Source organism: Cervus elaphus, chromosome 2 (genome assembly GCF_910594005.1).
Source record: "Cervus elaphus chromosome 2, mCerEla1.1, whole genome shotgun sequence".
Classification (NCBI taxonomy): Eukaryota; Metazoa; Chordata; class Mammalia; order Artiodactyla; family Cervidae; genus Cervus; species Cervus elaphus.
Genome location: NC_057816.1, coordinates 7,694,669 through 7,711,404, shown reverse-complemented (window position 1 = coordinate 7,711,404; position 16,736 = coordinate 7,694,669). Strand labels below are relative to the sequence as shown.

Below are 16,736 nucleotides of genomic sequence, written 5' to 3'. Positions count from 1 at the left end.
CCACTTAAGAAGGGCAGGAGGTGGAGCACACCCTGCACTCTGCATTTGTACTGAGGATCCCAAGTGGTTCTTGATTTAAAATAATTTTATCATGAAAATCTTCAAAAAAATTTAAAAAAAATTGTACTTCCATCTCTTAGACTCTATCACTACAATTTAATTGTACTTACTTCATCATATATCATCCATCTGTCCATCCATTATTCCATGATTTTTTGAGGCGTTCCAAAGAAGTTGCATACCTCAGCATGCTTCCCCCTAAATACTTTATCACACATTATCATTAAATAGAGATCAACACTGAGTTACAAGCTTTTTCTTTAAAAAAAAAAAAAAATTGGCTGTGCTGTATCTTCGCTGCTGCCTGGGCTTTCTCTAGTTGCGGTGCGTGGGCTTAGTTGCCTCGTGGCATGTAGGATCTTAGTTTCCTGACCAGGGGTCAGACCTGTATCCTTTGCATTGGAAGGCAGATTCTTAAACCACTGGACCACAAGGGAGGTCCCACAGTTTTGTATTTTTTAGTACAGTTTATGTAAAATGAAATGTCTGAGTCTTTATATATATTTGCTGAGTTCTGACAAATGCATACACCTGTGTATCTCAAAACTTTATCAAGATATGGAAAGTTTCCTTTGTACCAAAAAGTTCCCTGATGCCCCTTCCCAGTCAATCCCTGCTCCCACTTCCGCCCCTACCCTGGAGGTTACCACCGTCCTAATTTTTTTTTCCATTATAAATTGTTTGCTTGTTTTAGAACTTCATATAAATGAATGTATTTGCTTGCTCAGTCACTTCAGTCGTGTCCGACTCTCTGCGACCCCATGGACCACGGCCTGCCAGGCTCCCCTGTCCTTGGGATTCTCCAGGCAAGAATACTGGAATGGGTTGCCATTTCCTTCTCCAGTGATAAAGTATGAAGTGAGTGGAGTGAAGTCACTCAGTCATATCCGACTCTTTGCGACCCCATGGACTGTAGCCTACCAGGCTCCTCCGTCCATGGGATTTTCCAGGCAAGAATACTGGAGTGGGTTGCCATTTCCTTCTCCAAAATGAGTGTATAGTGTATACTATTTTGTGTAAAGTTTCTTCCACACAGCACAGTGCTTTTGAGATTTATCCATATTGTTGCCTAAATCCACAGTTCCTTTTAACTGCTGAGTAATACTCTGTCTAGATCGGGCCCCTTTGTGCCACAGGGCACCCAAGGGAGGAGGAGGCAGCTCTGCAGCTGGGTTAGGATCCCTCAAGACCTAGTCTACTCCATCCCACAAGGATCTTTTCTCTTGTTTCTGGGCCCTTCTATATGATATTTGTTCCCTTTGCCTAGAATTCTCACCCTGCCATATGATTCCCCCATCACTTACCTGAGTCCTTGCATTAATTATCTGTTGCCATATAACAATTTCTCTCAAAATGTAATGGCTTAAAATGATAAACACTAGGGACTTCCCTGTGGCCCAGTGATTAGGACTCTGTGCTTCCACTTCGGAGGGCGTGGGTTCCATCCTTGCCTGGTTGCGTGGTGCAGCCAAAAGATTTTTTTTAATAAAAATAAATAAGTAAATAAATAAAATGATAAACACTTCTTATCTCACACAGTTTCTATGGGTCAGAAATCTAAGAGGGCCTTAGCTGGATAATTTTGGCTTGAGGTCTCTCATGAGGTTGGAGTTAGGCTATAGGTGGGGTCACAGTCAGGCGGCTCAGTACTAAAGAATCTGCCTGCCAGTGCTGGAGACCTGGATTCGATCCCTGGGTTGGGAAGATCCCCTGGAGAAGGAAATGGCAACCCACTCCAGTATTTGTGCCTGGGAAATCCCACAGACAGAGAAGCCTGACAGACTACAGTCCATGGGGTCAAAAAAGAGTCTTAACACAACTTAATGACTTAACAACAACAGTCATCTGAAGGTTGGAATGGGGCAGGAAATGCTGCTTCCAAAATGCTCACTCATAGGTCTAGCAAGCTGATGCTTGCTGTTGGCAGGAGACCTCATTTCTTCCTTGTCTGGACCTCTCCATATTGACCTCACAATGTGGTAACTGAATTCTCTGATAAAAATAAATTGACCATTTAAATTATTTCCTTTGACTTAATAATTTCCCTTCTGGAAACCTGACCTAAAAAAAGAACTGGAAAAAAAAAAAAAAAAAGAACTCAAAGTGTAGGTATTCATTTTTGCACAAAATATTCATCATGAGGCAATCTATGTGTGTGTGTGTTTTAGTTCCTTATCCATGTCCAACTCTGCAACCCCAGAGTAGCCTCCAGGCTCCTCTGTCCATGGGATTCTCCAGGCAGGAACACTGGAGTGGGTTGCCATTTCCTTCTCTAGGGGATCTTCCTGCCAGGGATCTTCCTGCACTGTAGGCACATTCTTTACCATCTGAGCTATAAGGAAGTCCCAAGGCAATCTATAGTGGCGAAAAATGTGAAATATCTCAGGCATTCCACATGGGATGGATGGTTAAGTAAAGAATGATATATCTATGAAATTGGCATGTTACATAACTACTAAAGTGATTGTTTTGTGGAGTAGATAATGACATAGAAAATGCCTATGATATTCTCAGGAGAAAATTTCAGGATATAAAACTTATGTACAATATGATCCCGTGTGAAGAAAATAATTCATATTTTGAACTGAATTTGAATTTTAGCATATTGAAGAATAATGCTAAAATGTTAAGGGTGGAAATTGCTATGCTCTTAAAATTTTTTGAAAGTTATACAGTCACAAGAAATTACAAAGGCAGTCCAGAAAGGTCCTTACATGACTTATGTGATGTGCTTAGTCACTGAGTTGTGTCTGACTCTTTTCAACCCCATGGACTGTAGCCCACCAGGCTCCTTGTCCATGGGGATTCTCCAGGCAAGAATACTGGAGTATTCTTGTGGATTCCTAAAGAAGGAATCCATAACCTTCTCCAGGGGATCTTCCCAACCCTGGAATGGAACCCAGGTCTCCTGCACTGTAGGCAGATTCTTTACTGTCTGAGCCATCAGGGAAACCCTTTACATGACTTAGTACAGTATCAAAATCAGAAAGGCGTCATTGCTATAAAGTGTGTGTATAATTCTACATCTTTTTATCATGTGTAGATTTGTGTATTCACCACATGGAAGATACAGAATTGTTCCATACCCCCAAAGATGCCACCCTTTATGGTCACCCCAACCCTTCCATCTACCACCCCTAACCCTTTGCCACCACTAATCTGTTCTCCACCTCTATAATTTTGTCATTTTGAGAATGTTATGTAGTGGAATCTTACAGTAGGTGGCCTTTTGAGATCGTCTTTTTTCCACTCAGCATAATGCCCTTGAGATCCATCCACCTTGGTTCATGCATCTATAATTCATTCCTTTTTATTGCTGAGTAGTATTCAATGAATGGTATAGAAAAATCCACCCCCCCCCCTTGCTTTTCAGATTTCCTAGGGAGCATGCAATATTTTAAGGCTTAGGGAAAAGGAAACATACTTGCAAGAGGGGCAGTGTAGAGAGAAGCAATTCATGCATTCAAGGAAATTTTGTGTTGAATTAAATAACAGAATTTTAGACTTGGCGCGCCCTCGGCAGTCACCTGGGCAAGTTTCTCCTGTTGTAGAGATCCTCCTTGCAGTATCCTGGCAGGTTTTTGTGCAGCCTCTGTGTGGATACTCCCAGTAACAGGGAAAACGCTACCAGATGAAGCAGCTCATTAAATTGATACAAAATATGCCTTGCTTCCTGGAGCTTGGGCATGACTGAGAGATCTTCTGTCCTGGGTTATTTTTACCCTGCCTGGAGTCTATTCCCTTTCTCCACTAACTAGATAAACACAAGCCCAAGAGAGTGAGAAAAGCCTGCAAGAGCCTGAGCAAGCTGGGGATGTCCTGGATCCAGGACTGGCCTCTCTAGGGAGATTTCAGCGTTCACTGGCTTAGAAATACAAGGGACCGAAGACCTTTCAAAATGGAATAAAATTCTGCATGAACACACACACAGATATCCACGGTCCCCTATGAATGTTCTCCTTTCTGCATGATAGGAGTGCCCTTCGGAAGGCATGGAACTGTCTCAGAGGAAAGGTCTTAGCTTCTCTTCTGCCTGGAGTCCCCAGTTTCAGGCCAGAGAGCTCTTCCTTTTCCTCCAACCATCCTTGAATGCAGACTCTGATCTGTCCATGGTTCTGATTGTTAATGGTTTCACCTGGGGACAAGGCATGTTTCTTTCATTCATTCTTTTGTGGTGACTTGGGCTTCCCTTGTGGCTCAGCTGGTAAAGAATCCACCCGCAATGCGGGAAACCTGGGTTCGATCCCTGGGTTGGGATGATGCCCTGGAGTAAGGGAAAGGCTACCCACTCCAGTGTTCTGGCCTGGAGAATTCCATGGATTGTATAGTCCGTGGGGTCGCAAAGAATAGGACACGATTTTCACTTTCACTTTGTGGTAACTTATCGATCATTTACTGTGTACCAGGGACTGTGATGTGCTCCTTATAGCCACTGTCTTTTTTTTTTTAATATATAATTTTATTTATTTTTGGCTGTGCTGGATCTTCGCTGCTGCACAGGCTTTTCTCTAGTTGTGGCAGGTGGGGGCTACTCTCTAGTTGCGGTGCACAGGCTTCTCATTGCGGCGGCTTCTCCTGTTGCAGAGCACGAGCTGTAGGACACTCAGACTTCAGCAGTTGCAGCACGTGGGTTCAGTAGTTGCAGCTCGTGGGCTCTAGAGCACAGGCTCAATAGCTGTGGCGCACAGGCTTGGTTGCTCTGTGGCATATGGGATCTTCCCGGATCAGGGATTCAACCCGTGTCTCCTGCATTGGCAGGTGGATTCTTTACCACTGAGCCACCAGAGAAGCCCCCCACCCTCTTTCTGTTGAAGTACATCAGACACAACAGGACAGAGCACAAATCAAAAACATACTGTCCAGTGAATTTTCATACGGTGAATACATTCATGTAACCACCACAAAGATCAAGAAACAGAACACTGTCAGTGCCCCCCCCAACCAAGAAGGCCCCCTGTCCCCTTCCAGGTGCTGTCCTCCAACTGTAACCACTACCCTGACTTTGAACAACATAGACTAATTTTTTTTCTACTTTTTAACTTTATATAAATGGATCATACAGATTGTCTTTTTTGTCTCTGGCTTCTGTGGCCCAGCCTTATGTTTGTGAAGTTTATTCACACTATTCCAGATGGTTGTATTGATAGTTTGTTCCTTCCTGTTACTGTGTAGCATTATCTAGTGTAAAATATTCCACAATTTATTGGTTATACTCTTGATGGGGCCTTTTGATTGTTTCCAGTTTTCTACCATTATAAATATTGCTGATATAAAATCTCTTGTTTATGTCTTTTGATAAACATGTGCTTTTCTATTATATATAATGTTTATTACATTTACATGTATATATGAATATGTGTGGGATTCCCAGGTGGCTCAGTGGTAAAGAGCAGGTAAAGAGGTTAACAGGTTAGCAGGTAAAGAATCCACCTGCTAACACGGGAGCCACAGGAGACAGGCTCAATCCCTGGGTCAGGAAGATCCCCTGGAGGAGGAAATGGCAACTCACTCCAGTATTCTTGCCAGCATAATCCCGTGGGCCGAGAAGCCTGGTGGGCTACAGTCCAGTAACTTGCCTCTACTCAACAGAATATAGTAAAACTGACAGGATGTCATTTCTGAAATTAAGTTACAAAAAGATCGTGGCTTCTGATCGCTCACCTTTTTCACTTTCTAGCTTGCTTGTTCTGAGCGAAGCCAGCTGCCATGTCAAACAGCCCTATGGAGAGGCCCACATGGCAAGGAGATAATACCTGCACCCGACAGCCTATAAGAACCTGAGGTCCTCAGTCCAGCAGCCCTCCAGAAACTCAGTTCTGCCACCCACCTGGTGAGTAAGCTTGAGAGTGGACCTTCTGAGGCCCACAGGCAGCCATATATGTGAGCTTGGGAGCGGATCCCCCCAGTTGAGCCTTCAGATGATTGCAGCTCCAGCCAACACTTTGGGGTTTGGGGGCTGGTTTTTTTTTTTTTTTTTCCATTTGCTTGGGTTTTTGTTGCTGTTTGTGTGGACCATTTTTAAAGACTTTATTGAATTTGTTACAGTATTGCTTCTGTTTCATGGTTGTTTTTTTCTTTTTGGCCCCAAGGCATGTAGGATCTTAGGTCCCTGAACAGGGATGGAACTTGACCCTCCTGCACTGGGAGGTGAAGTCTTAACCACTGGGCTACCGGAGAAGACCTTGGTCAACACTTTGACTGGAGCCTGAAAGAAACCCCGAGCCACCAAGCTGTGCCCAGATTCCCACGCTACGGGAATTTTAAGATGATAAATGTTTGTTGATTCAACCACTGGGTTTTGGAATAATTTGTTATGCAGCAATAGACACACCCAGATATAGATTTCTAGGATATATTCAACCATGTGGAAGGCTTCTGCTACAGTGGTGGCTGTTTACAGTTTGGGGATTCACAGATATTAGCTCATATGCCTCAAGAATCTACAGCACCTCCTCCCACTCCTTTGATTCTGTTTATATTTTTAAACAAACATAATATAAAACTATAGTGACAGTTGCACATTCTATTTTTTCTGCTCAACATGTTGTAAGCATTTTCTCACCTCATTAAATATTCTTCAAAGCATTCTTTGTTCTTACCATCTCTTCTGGGGTATGAGTGTACCAACATTAATTAAATCACTCCCCTCTCTTATTTTGAGCTTAAGGTAGGGTTTTACCTTCTTGGGTCACATCTACAGGCATGTTTCGACCCCTCCATTCAGGGCCTACAGGGAAAGTTCCAGGAAGGTAGAAAGCAGAATCACCTGTGGTTAAGTGCTCCTGAGTTACATCAAGCCTATACCATTTCCTAGCTATGTGACCTTTATACCCGTGGGCCTTGGTTTCCCCTTCCAAACAAAGGGGTAATAATTATATCCACTTTCCAGAGTTATTAGAGGCATCAATGAGTTAACCCAAGTTACACAGAGAGTGCCTGACAAATTTGAGGTTATACAGACACAAGCCAGGCCACAGTATCCTCATCACCCCACGAGTCCTGGAGCACCACACATCATATCGACTCTTGTCCCAGACTCAAGCCAGCCCCCAACCAACAGTGTCTTGGCTTCCCTCCCGCCAGTCTGTTCTCCCTGAACCTGCTGGTGCCTCCTGCTCTGTACCCATCCGCAATCCTGTGGCCATGACACCTCCTCTTACTGCATGACTCTGAGCAATTCCGTCCCATCTTAAGGCCTCAGTCTCCTCATCTGCAATATGGGAAGGGAGGTTGGATGAAGAGGTCCATGAGGGATTGCCCACCTAAGATTCTAGACCATGCTCTTTCCTTTCAAAGGTCTTTTGGTTTCAATAGTACAAAGTACAGTCAGAATTTTAAACAACTAACCAAAGAGAAAAGAATTGGAAAACACTTTATTTGCCATAACATAGGTACCAAGTGCTCAGCATTTCCTGGAGTGTGTCCAATACTAGCCTAGTGTCTGCTTACATGTGTAAATCTGGTGAAGAGCTGGAGTTTCTCATCTCTGTCCCCTTACAGTGTTTGTCTTGAATTTGAATGAGAACCCACCATCCCCCACTTCCACCCCCACCCCCAAGAAGGTGCTGCAACTGCGCTCCTATCTGGTCCCAGGCCCCTGCTCCATCAGGCCAAAGAGCAACAGGGGCATTGCTCAGAGGGGCTGGAGGGTAATGGGGTCTGTGGGCTGCACAGGGATGGGGGCGGTACTGAAGAAGATACCGGTCTCACTGCGTGCTAAGTGCTAAGTCATTCAGTCGTGTCCAACTCTTTGGCACCCCATGGACTAGAGCCCACCAGGCTCCTCTATCCATGGGGATTCTCCAGGCAAGAATACTGGAGTGGGTTGCCATGCCCTCCTCCAGGGGATCTTCCCAACCTAGGGATGGAACCTACGTCTCTTACGTCTCCTGTCTTGGCAGGCAAGTTCTTTACCACTAGCACCACCTGGGAAGCAGGGAATCACAGAGCGAAAGGTTCAAGTCCAGCACTTGCTTAAACCTAAGTTTGCACCTGGTCCTTCCCTCATTCTTTTCACCTGCCTTTTGTGCAGGACTTGAATGCTCTCAGAAGTCCACTCACCATGGCCCTGGGAGGAAGGGAGAGGTAGGGAGCTATTTGGGGATAGCTTGGTGAGCTGACCCTTCAGAATCTCCCCAAGGTCACCATGTGGCTATGGACCCTCAGTATGTAGAAATCCCAGAGGGGACTGCTCCAGGCTTGTCCACAACTCCAACACACAGGTTCAGCTCTTTAGCACTGAAAAAACTACTAGGAGCAGAAAGGATTCTCTTCTGGGCTCCTGCATGGCCCTTCACCACCTGGGTTTGGACCCTGGACCAGCCCCAGTAAGGGCAAACTTTCAGAAACTACAGGGCTTTGTGGCCCTGGGAATCACAAAACAAAAGGGAGAGTCCCTCCCCACTCCCAACTTAAACCTCTCATGCTGACTCTAGGTTTCTAGGACCCCAGCCCCTAGGGTGCCTGGGCCAGGATCCCACCAGGAGAAGGAGGAGCAGATTGTGATGTTTCAGGTCCCAAGAAAGGCTGTGTGACCTTGGACAAGTCACTTGGCTTCTCTGAGCCTCTGTGTCTTTTCCACTCCTAGTTAGCTGGTCAGCCAAGAAAAGCAGCCCCCGGCAGCAACAGAGGAGATGCCTGTGTGCTGAGGCTGCTTCCTGGGTCCAAGGAAGTGGCTAGCCCAGTTCTGGGGCCGGGTTAGAAGTGAACTTGAGCAGAAGAGAGCAGAGGGAAGTCCAGGAGGGGGTGGGGGCTGGGCCCTTGCCAATCTGCTGCTGAGGAAGCCGGCTTATGCTCCCTGTCCTGCAGAGACCCCAGCCCTGGAGCAGCCGAGGGGCTGTGGGGTGAGGCCCCCGGCTTCCCCCTGGTGGGGTGCTCCAGCCTGAGGGACTCTAGAGGGGCGGCTTGGGCTGGGGGGCTGGGCAGGAGGGTGTTGAGCTTAGAGGAAGGTCTCAGTAGGCTGGAGCCAGCGGGTGAGGTGGACTGGGCAGGAGTTGCAGTGACCGCAGCGGGACCAAGGGACAGTGAGGGCAGAGGGGACAGGAGGAGGCCGAGGGAGCCAGCAGGCTGTGGGTCTGGAGAGGGTTGCGGAGCCGAGGGAGAAGAGACTGGGGTCCGGAACAGGCCCAGCTGCTCCTGGCAGCCATGCTGTCCGTGGGGCACGGGGCCTGGGGGCCGCTCGGCCTGGCCCCAGCAGCCAGCGGCCCCCGGAGCCAAGCAGGAGACACAGTCCAGTGGGCACAGGCGCTCGTGCACGTGCAGGGTCTGACTCCACCAGGCCAGCTCGGCCTGGAGGGCCTGGATCTCCTTCCGCAGGGCGTGGTTCTGCTTCTCCAGTGACTCATGCTGCTGGGGGGAGAAGCAGAGATCCGTGGGGAGGATTATGTCAGCCAGAGTCAGAGGCCCAGCTTGAGCCCTATTTCCCAATGCCCCAGGGTCCTCAATTTAGGAGGAAAGATACCGCTGCCACCCAAATGCCCTTTGGCTGCTCTCCGACCAGACATTCATGACCACCGGCTCAGACCTGCCTGCTCTCTCTCCCCAGGGCCAGGTCCCTGAGCCAGCCAGCCTGGGATCTCCGCTCACCCGGGAGCTCCACCAGCCTCCTAACTGGTGCGCCCTCAAACTACCTGAGCTCTTGGCCCAGAGGAGACATTTGATGGCTGCAGTGCTAACGGAACATTCAGTTCAGTTCAGTTCAGTCGCTCAGTCGTGTCTGACTCTTTGCGACCCCATGAATCACAGCATGCCAGGCCTCCCTGTCCATCACAAACTCCCGGAGTTCACTCAAACTCATGCCCATCGAGTTGGTGATGCCATCCAGCCATGGAACATGAAAGCCCTTTAAAGTCTCCCGTGACTCCCCATGTGTGGTGGCCCCAGCTCACACTTCCAGTTTTATCTCTCCAACTGCTCCTGATGCCCCCACTTCCTGTTCCTCAAATGGACTCTGCTTTCTCGCCACACTTCCAGTCTTCTCTGCCTGGACACTTTCAGCCCCGCTTCCTCGGTCTAATCCTGACCTGGCCTTCTTGTGACAACTTAGACGTCCTCTGTCCTGGACACTTCTAGGCTGCTCAGTGCCATTGCCAGACCTCCACGACATCCAGAACTTGCCCACCAAAGCATTGTGGGCAGAGTCCAGGGTCATGTTTTACAGGTTGGCAGCACAGGTATGCTCTCTTTGGCATTTAGTTTCTGTTCTGCTGAGCGCTGGGTGGGAACCCGGTAGGACAGTAATCAATGTGAAGTTCTAAACAATCATTGATTAGTATGATGGCAACAGTGGTGGAAAACGCAGAAGGAACTTTATTTCCACAGCTCATCAGGCTCAGTGACTTCCTTTGAGCCCCTTGCCCTGCGTTTTATGGACACTTTTTAAAAGAAGAAGCTGCAAGGGTGTTTTATATTAAAATGTTGCTTAAGCCACGGATGCAAAGTTCTAACAGGCCTCAAAGCCACCCACAGCCCCACTCCCAAGCTGGTTTCTGCTGTGGAAGGTGGAAAAACATTTTAAAAACAGGTCATTAGGTCACTCTTTACCTAAATTCTCCAAAGGCATCAACTCACCTCCAGAAATTGTGTCACTCTTCATTCATTCATTAGTTTACCACCCTCAGGTTGCTCAGCTGTCACCTCCTCCAGGAGGGCTTCCCTATTTAGGTTTCCATCACCCCACATGCCCCACTCCCTTCCCTCTTCCCTGCTTTAATCCTTCCTAGAGCACTTATCACTATCTGATATCCCAAATACCTCTTGGGTCATTTATTTGTCTGTCCGGCTCCCCCATGAAAATATGAGCCCTGGGAAGGGTGAGCTGGACTTTTGTCTGCTGTGTTCACAGCTGCATCTCCAATGCTTAGAGCTGTGCTTGCCGCACAAGAGATACTCAGTGGGCATTTCCGGAAGGAAGGAATAAATGAGCTCATGAAGTCTCAACTGCTTCCAGGCATGCCATCCTGGGCATCAGTCCTCATTCTCATGCACTGTACAGGGTGCTACTCTCTTACGCTCATGTCAGCCCTATTTCATTTGCCTGCAATGCTTTTTCTTACCTTCATCCATTTGGAAAACTCCTATTCATCCTTCAAAACCAGCTCAGACTTCATCTCTATATCACCTTGACCCAACTACCTGTACGTTGTTCCTACCTATGAGTTCTCACTTTATTCTGACTCTATTGTTCACTCCACAGAGAAATACTGAGTTCCTTCTATCTGCCAGGCACTGGTCCAGGTGATGGGGAGACAGTAGGCAACAGAAGAGTTCCCTGCCTTCAGGATGCTTACAATCTGGTGAAGAAGACAAGCAATGGTCAACATCTAAACTTATGATGGAAGGTCAGCGCTAACCAGAAAAATAAAGCAGAGAAATAGGTGAGGTCTCTTTAGCTCAGTTCAGTTCAGTTCAGTCGCTCAGTTGTGTCCGACTCTTTGTGACCCCATGAATTGCAGCACGCCAGGCCTCCCTATCCACCACCAACTCCCAGAGTTTACTCAAACTCATGTCCATCGAGTTGGTGATGCCATCCAGCCATCTCATCCTCTGTCGTCCCCTTCTCCTCCTGCCCCCAATCCCTTCCAGCATCAGGGTCTTTTCCAATGAGTCAACTCTTTGCATGAGGTGGCCAAAGTACTAGAGTTTCAGCTTCAGCATCAGTCCTTCCAATGAACACCCAGGACTGGTCTCTCTTTTTTTCTTCTGATCTTTAGGATGGACTGGTTGGATCTCCTTGCAGTTCAAGGGACTCTCAAGAGTCTTCTCCAACACCACAGTTCAAAAGCATCAATGTTTCGGCGCTCAGCTTTCTTCACAGTCCAACTCTCACATCCACACATGGCCACTGGAAAAACCATAGCCTTGACCAGACAGACATTTGTTGGCAAAGTAATGTCTCTGCTTTTTAATATGCTATCTAGGTTGGTCATAACTTTCCTTCCAAGGAGAAAGCGTCTTTTAATTTCATGGCTGCAGTCACCATCTGCAGTGATTTTGGAGCCCCCAAAAATAAAGTCTGACACTGCTTCCACTGTTTCCCCATCTATTTCCCATGAAGTGATGGGAATGGATGCCATGATCTTTATTTTCTGAATGTTGAGCTTTAAGCCAACTTTTTCACTCTCCTCTTTCACTTTCATCAAAAGGCTTTTTAGTTCCTCTTCATTTTCTGCCATAAGGGTCGTGTCATCTGCATATCTGAGGTTATTGATATTTCTCCCGGCAATCTTGATTCCAGCTTGTGTTTCTTCCAGCCCAAAGTTTCTCATGATGTACTCTGCATATAAGTTAAATAAGCAGGGTGACAATATACAGCCTTGACGTACTCCTTTTCCTATTTGGAAACAGTCTGTTGTTCCATGTCCAGTTCTAACTCTTGCTTCCTGACCTGCATACAGGTTTCTCAAGAGGCAGGTCAGGTGGTCTGGTATTCCCATCTCTTTCAGAATTTTCCACAGTTTGTTGTGATCCACACAGTCTTTAGCTTAGACATTTAGAAAGACCTCCTCCTTTTGAGGCAGTGACATTTGAGCCAAACACCCAGCAAGGAGTAAAGATCTAGCTTGGCTGTTGTCTGAAGATAGAGGGAGCAGCCAGAGGAGCCCCTGAGGCTGGATGTGCTCGGTCAGGGAAGGAGCAGAGAGAACACGGTGCAGGATGTTAGGAGAGGAAGGTGGACAGTGGGGATGGGGCCGCAGACAGCGTAGGACCTTTGGGTGTGGGGGCCTCTGAATTTTACTCATTGCAATAAGGACTATCATGTATGCAGCCCTACCAAAGGCCAGGTCCCGAACCCAGCTCCCCCCTGAGGTATGTCCCTTATGCACAGAGGAAGAAGACAAACTCCAAGGTCAGGTTACCATCTGAGGTTAGGTTACCATCCAAGGTGAAGAGCCAAGTGTAAGTAGAGCCCCCCCCCCCCCCCCGCACCTCTACTCCACAAGGCTCCTTGGCCTTCTTTAGTCTTCACAAGGGTCCTGCCAGGGGGCAGGGATTTTCGGATGAGGACAGTGAAGCTCAGTGAAGGAAACGACCTGCAGCTAAGGAATGCGGCAGCTGGGACTCTAAAGCCAGCCCATCTTAACCCCGAACCAATTTCTCACAGACGGTCTTGGCCACCCGCATCAGAAGCCAGACAGGCAGGGTGATCACCGCAGCGCAGCACCTCTGAGGTGGGTTCTGCATGGGCAGGGCTCAGGGACCTACATTTGAATGAAGGCCTCACGTGGTCACTGTGCCAGGCTCTCCCTGTTTCCCTCCATTTCTTGTCTCTCCCTCTAGACTGGAGGCGCCTTGAGGGCAGGCCTGGGCTGAGGGTGCCTTGTCATGCCCCTGGAGCCCAGCACACAATTTCCACTCAGCACTCAGGAATTTCTGAATCTCAGCTGCAGAGCCCTCCTCTCTCCCCAAGTTCAGGGCCCCTCGCACCTACAGCAATGCAGGGGGAACTGCTGATTGGTGGGACAGAGAAGAGGTGGCCGGGCCGGGTGAGTGATGCCAGGGATGGGAAGGGAGGCATCCCCACCTGGTGCAGGGCATCCGCCTTGTTCGTGTGCTTCTGCCGGCTTCTCTGGGCGGCCGCCCGGTTCTTCTGTTTCTTCCTCAGCTGCCTCTGATGCTCCTCAGCGTCCTGTAGGGTGAGAGACTTGAGGGCTCAGGGGGCCCGACAGGGGCGGGCTAGCTATAAAGCCATTCCCTTCTCTTTTTGGGGGGGGGGGGGCTGTGCCGTGCGGCCTGTGGGATCTTAGTTTAGCTCAGGAGTTTAGAAAGACCTTCTCCTTTTGAGGCGGTGACATTTGAGCTGAACACCCAGCCAGGAGTGAGGGTCTAGCTGGGCTGCTCTCTGAAGGTAGAGGGAGCAGCCACGGGGAGCCACCAGGGTTCAAACCCGTGACCCCTAAATTGGAAGCCTGGAAACGTAAAACTGAACCACCAGGGAAGTCTTAGCCATAGCCTTCTTGAATCAAGTTCCCAAGGGTCCCCTCTCCCCCAGAAGCCCTCTCTGGCTCCGTTGGTGTCCACACACCCCATCACAGACACAGCACAACTCAGTGGAAAGCCAGCCTCACACACGTACTGCTCACAGCTCATGACGGGGCAGCACAAGCCCCAGACAGAACCCGCTTCACACCTACAGCCTCCTCATGGACCGTGTTGCTCTGGGTAGATCACTCACTTCCCTGAGCCCCGTTGCCTGATCTGCCACAAATGGAGGCACCAGTGCCTTCCTCACCAGCTGGAAGGCAGGCAGGGGTTAATAGCTGCTGTTCTTTCACTACTGTTTCCACCGTCAAGGTGTTGATTTCTTTAGCCCTGAGCTCTTTCTGTGAGGACAAGGGCGGGGTTTCTGATTCTACTCTGTGTTCGCTTGCCCAGCTCAGGCCCAAAGCTAATATTCGTTTATCCCACAAATATTTGCACACCTACTATGTGCCACACAGTGACCTGAGGGGACACGGAAGCAAACATAAGAGGCAGTATTTCCTGCCCTCAAGCTACTCACGTTCTTGCGGGCCAGCAGCCTAGAATGAGTGAATGAGTCCCTTCTGACAGAAGAGCGGACGCAAAGGGGAACAGCTGTGACCCTCACCCTACACTGGGGTTCATGAAACTTAGATGAAATGGTTAACCTAAATGCCCAGGGCTCTGGAAAATCAGACAAGAGGGAATGTTGGAGACCCCACAACCCCCTCCCTCAGGTCACTCTGGGAGGTGTGTTCTGAGTGTGGGGACCTCAGGCAAGACCCTGGCTTCGCTGGCTGAGGACTCTGCAACTCCTAGGTTCACGGCCACAGCAGGCCCCTTGCAGGTGCTGGGGGCCTGAGAGACTGGAGCCTGGAGGGGAAAGACCCACCCTGAGAAGGGCTTGGGCCTCTGTACTTGGGTTCTGGACTAGAGGCAAGGCCTCCAGGGGAACCGCAGCCAGAGAGCCTTGGGAGGAAACAGGAGGCTCCTGTAACGGCAGCAAGAGGACAGGGAGGCGAGGAGAGAGCTGTCATCAGAGGCCAAGCTCTAAACTGAAGGCTGGATCTGCAGTGTGAGAGCAGGAAAGCCCTCAAGCCAAACCCCTAAGGTGACTGAGGCCCAGAGACGGGCTGCGAGAGGCCTCCGCCCCCAACCCGTGTGAACAGAGCCGGCCCCCGGAGCCCTGGGGCATATTCCCCTTCTTAGCCCCCGAACCTGCTCCCCTGCACTCACCGTCCTGGTCAGAGGCCCGTCGCCCCCGCAGAGGTGCATGGCGGGGAGGAGAACAGGGGCTCACACCCGCTCAGGGCTTCCCTCAGCTGCTGTGACCTCCCAGTGCCCTCTTGGGGCCCAAGGAAGTGGCAGCTCTTTAAATCCCCGGTGACCACTCCGCCCCCAACAAGCCAAGTTTCAGTTTCTCCTAAAGCCACCGGCTGCTCAGAATCCCAGGCTCAGCTTGGCTCACGTGGCTGGAATTTCCTAACACGAACGGGCCTTCCGGTTAGGCCCCTTCTCTGGGATGAGGACGGTGGAGGGTGGCCAGACGAGGGGGGCTGAAGGCCAGGTGTGGGAAGGCTGTTATAGGAGAGGGCGGGCAGGCTGCCAGCGACAGAGCCAAGAGGAGAAGCCAGTGGGGCACCGAGGGCTCACCGGGGATGTGGGAGGACCCCTGGGCTCCACAATCGCAAGAGCCAGGGTCACAGCCCACTTTTGGCTCGTTGGAGCTGCGCAGCTTTGAGAAGGTGATTTATCCTCTCTGAGCCTTAGTTTCTTCATCTGTAAAGGGAGATGATACAGATATCCATTCACAGGCTTGATGTAGGAACTAAGCAAGATAATACAACCACCTCCCCCAACCCTCTGAGACTAATAATGTTGAGACAAGTCTGCAAAAATAAGCAACAGCCCTTAAATAGGCGAACAGATGGCTAATGGCTGTGTTTTCATACAACAGACCACGCAGCAGTAGACAGAGTGATGTCTAGCTGTTAAGAGCACAACTCCCAAGCTACGTGACTTGGGTACATCATTTCACCTTTCTGTGCCTCTGTTTCCAAGTCTGTAAAGTGGGGATAAAGATAATTTTGTTGCAAAGTTTACATATGTGAAGGCAGGTGAGGCACCTGAAAGCATGCCTGGTGCAGAACGAGGGCTCAACAAATATTCACAGTTGTGATGCGGTGGAAGAGTCAAAGCTGCGTGTATCATCATGTCTAAAAGTTCATTCCATCCACTTGGAAGAAAATGACAAGTGGCAACAAGATCTGAATAACACCATTTCTGTAATGTTGAATAATATGGATATGTAATTATGTAGGAAAACTATTAAAAATATGCATGAGAATCAGAAACACAAAATTCAGAGAGTGGTGGCTTGGTGGGGGTGGAGGTGGAGAGGGACTAAAGGGGACCCACAGAGACTTCAGTGTGTCTGTGACTTATCATTGCTTCAACTGTGGGAACACAGTTGTCTTGTGATAGTATTATTAGCTACACTCTGGGGTCCTGGAGAGGGAAAGGGCAACCCATTCCAGTATTCTTGCCTGGGAAATCCCATGGACAGAGGAGCCTGGTGGGCTACAGTCTGTGGGGTCACAAAGAGTCAGATACGACTCAGTGAGTAGACCACCACCACCACACTTTGGGGTAGTCCTGAAATGTTTCATAAAAAAAACTTTTGTTAAAGACCTAAAAAAACCGGAAGCCCCAGGCAA

At 48.9% G+C, this 16,736-nt stretch overlaps 1 protein-coding gene across 2 annotated transcripts; it reads right to left on the bottom strand.

Annotated features, from left to right (window-relative positions):
* Positions 1–7,418: 7,418 nt before the first annotated feature.
* BATF2 (basic leucine zipper ATF-like transcription factor 2) lies at positions 7,419–15,482 on the bottom strand. 2 transcript variants are annotated; one of them, XM_043927380.1, is made up of 3 exons: positions 15,256–15,482; positions 13,583–13,687; positions 7,419–9,405 (listed from the first exon to the last, which is right to left on the bottom strand). In XM_043927380.1, the coding sequence occupies exons 1-3, from the start codon at positions 15,292–15,294 to the stop codon at positions 8,758–8,760; spliced, it is 792 nt and encodes a 263-aa protein (XP_043783315.1). In that variant the 5' UTR covers positions 15,295–15,482; the 3' UTR covers positions 7,419–8,757. The 2 variants fall into 2 exon arrangements, with proteins under 2 accessions (XP_043783315.1, XP_043783304.1); XM_043927369.1 differs by having other exon boundaries at positions 7,419–9,408; positions 15,256–15,481.
* Between the last annotated feature and the right edge of the window lie 1,254 nt (positions 15,483–16,736).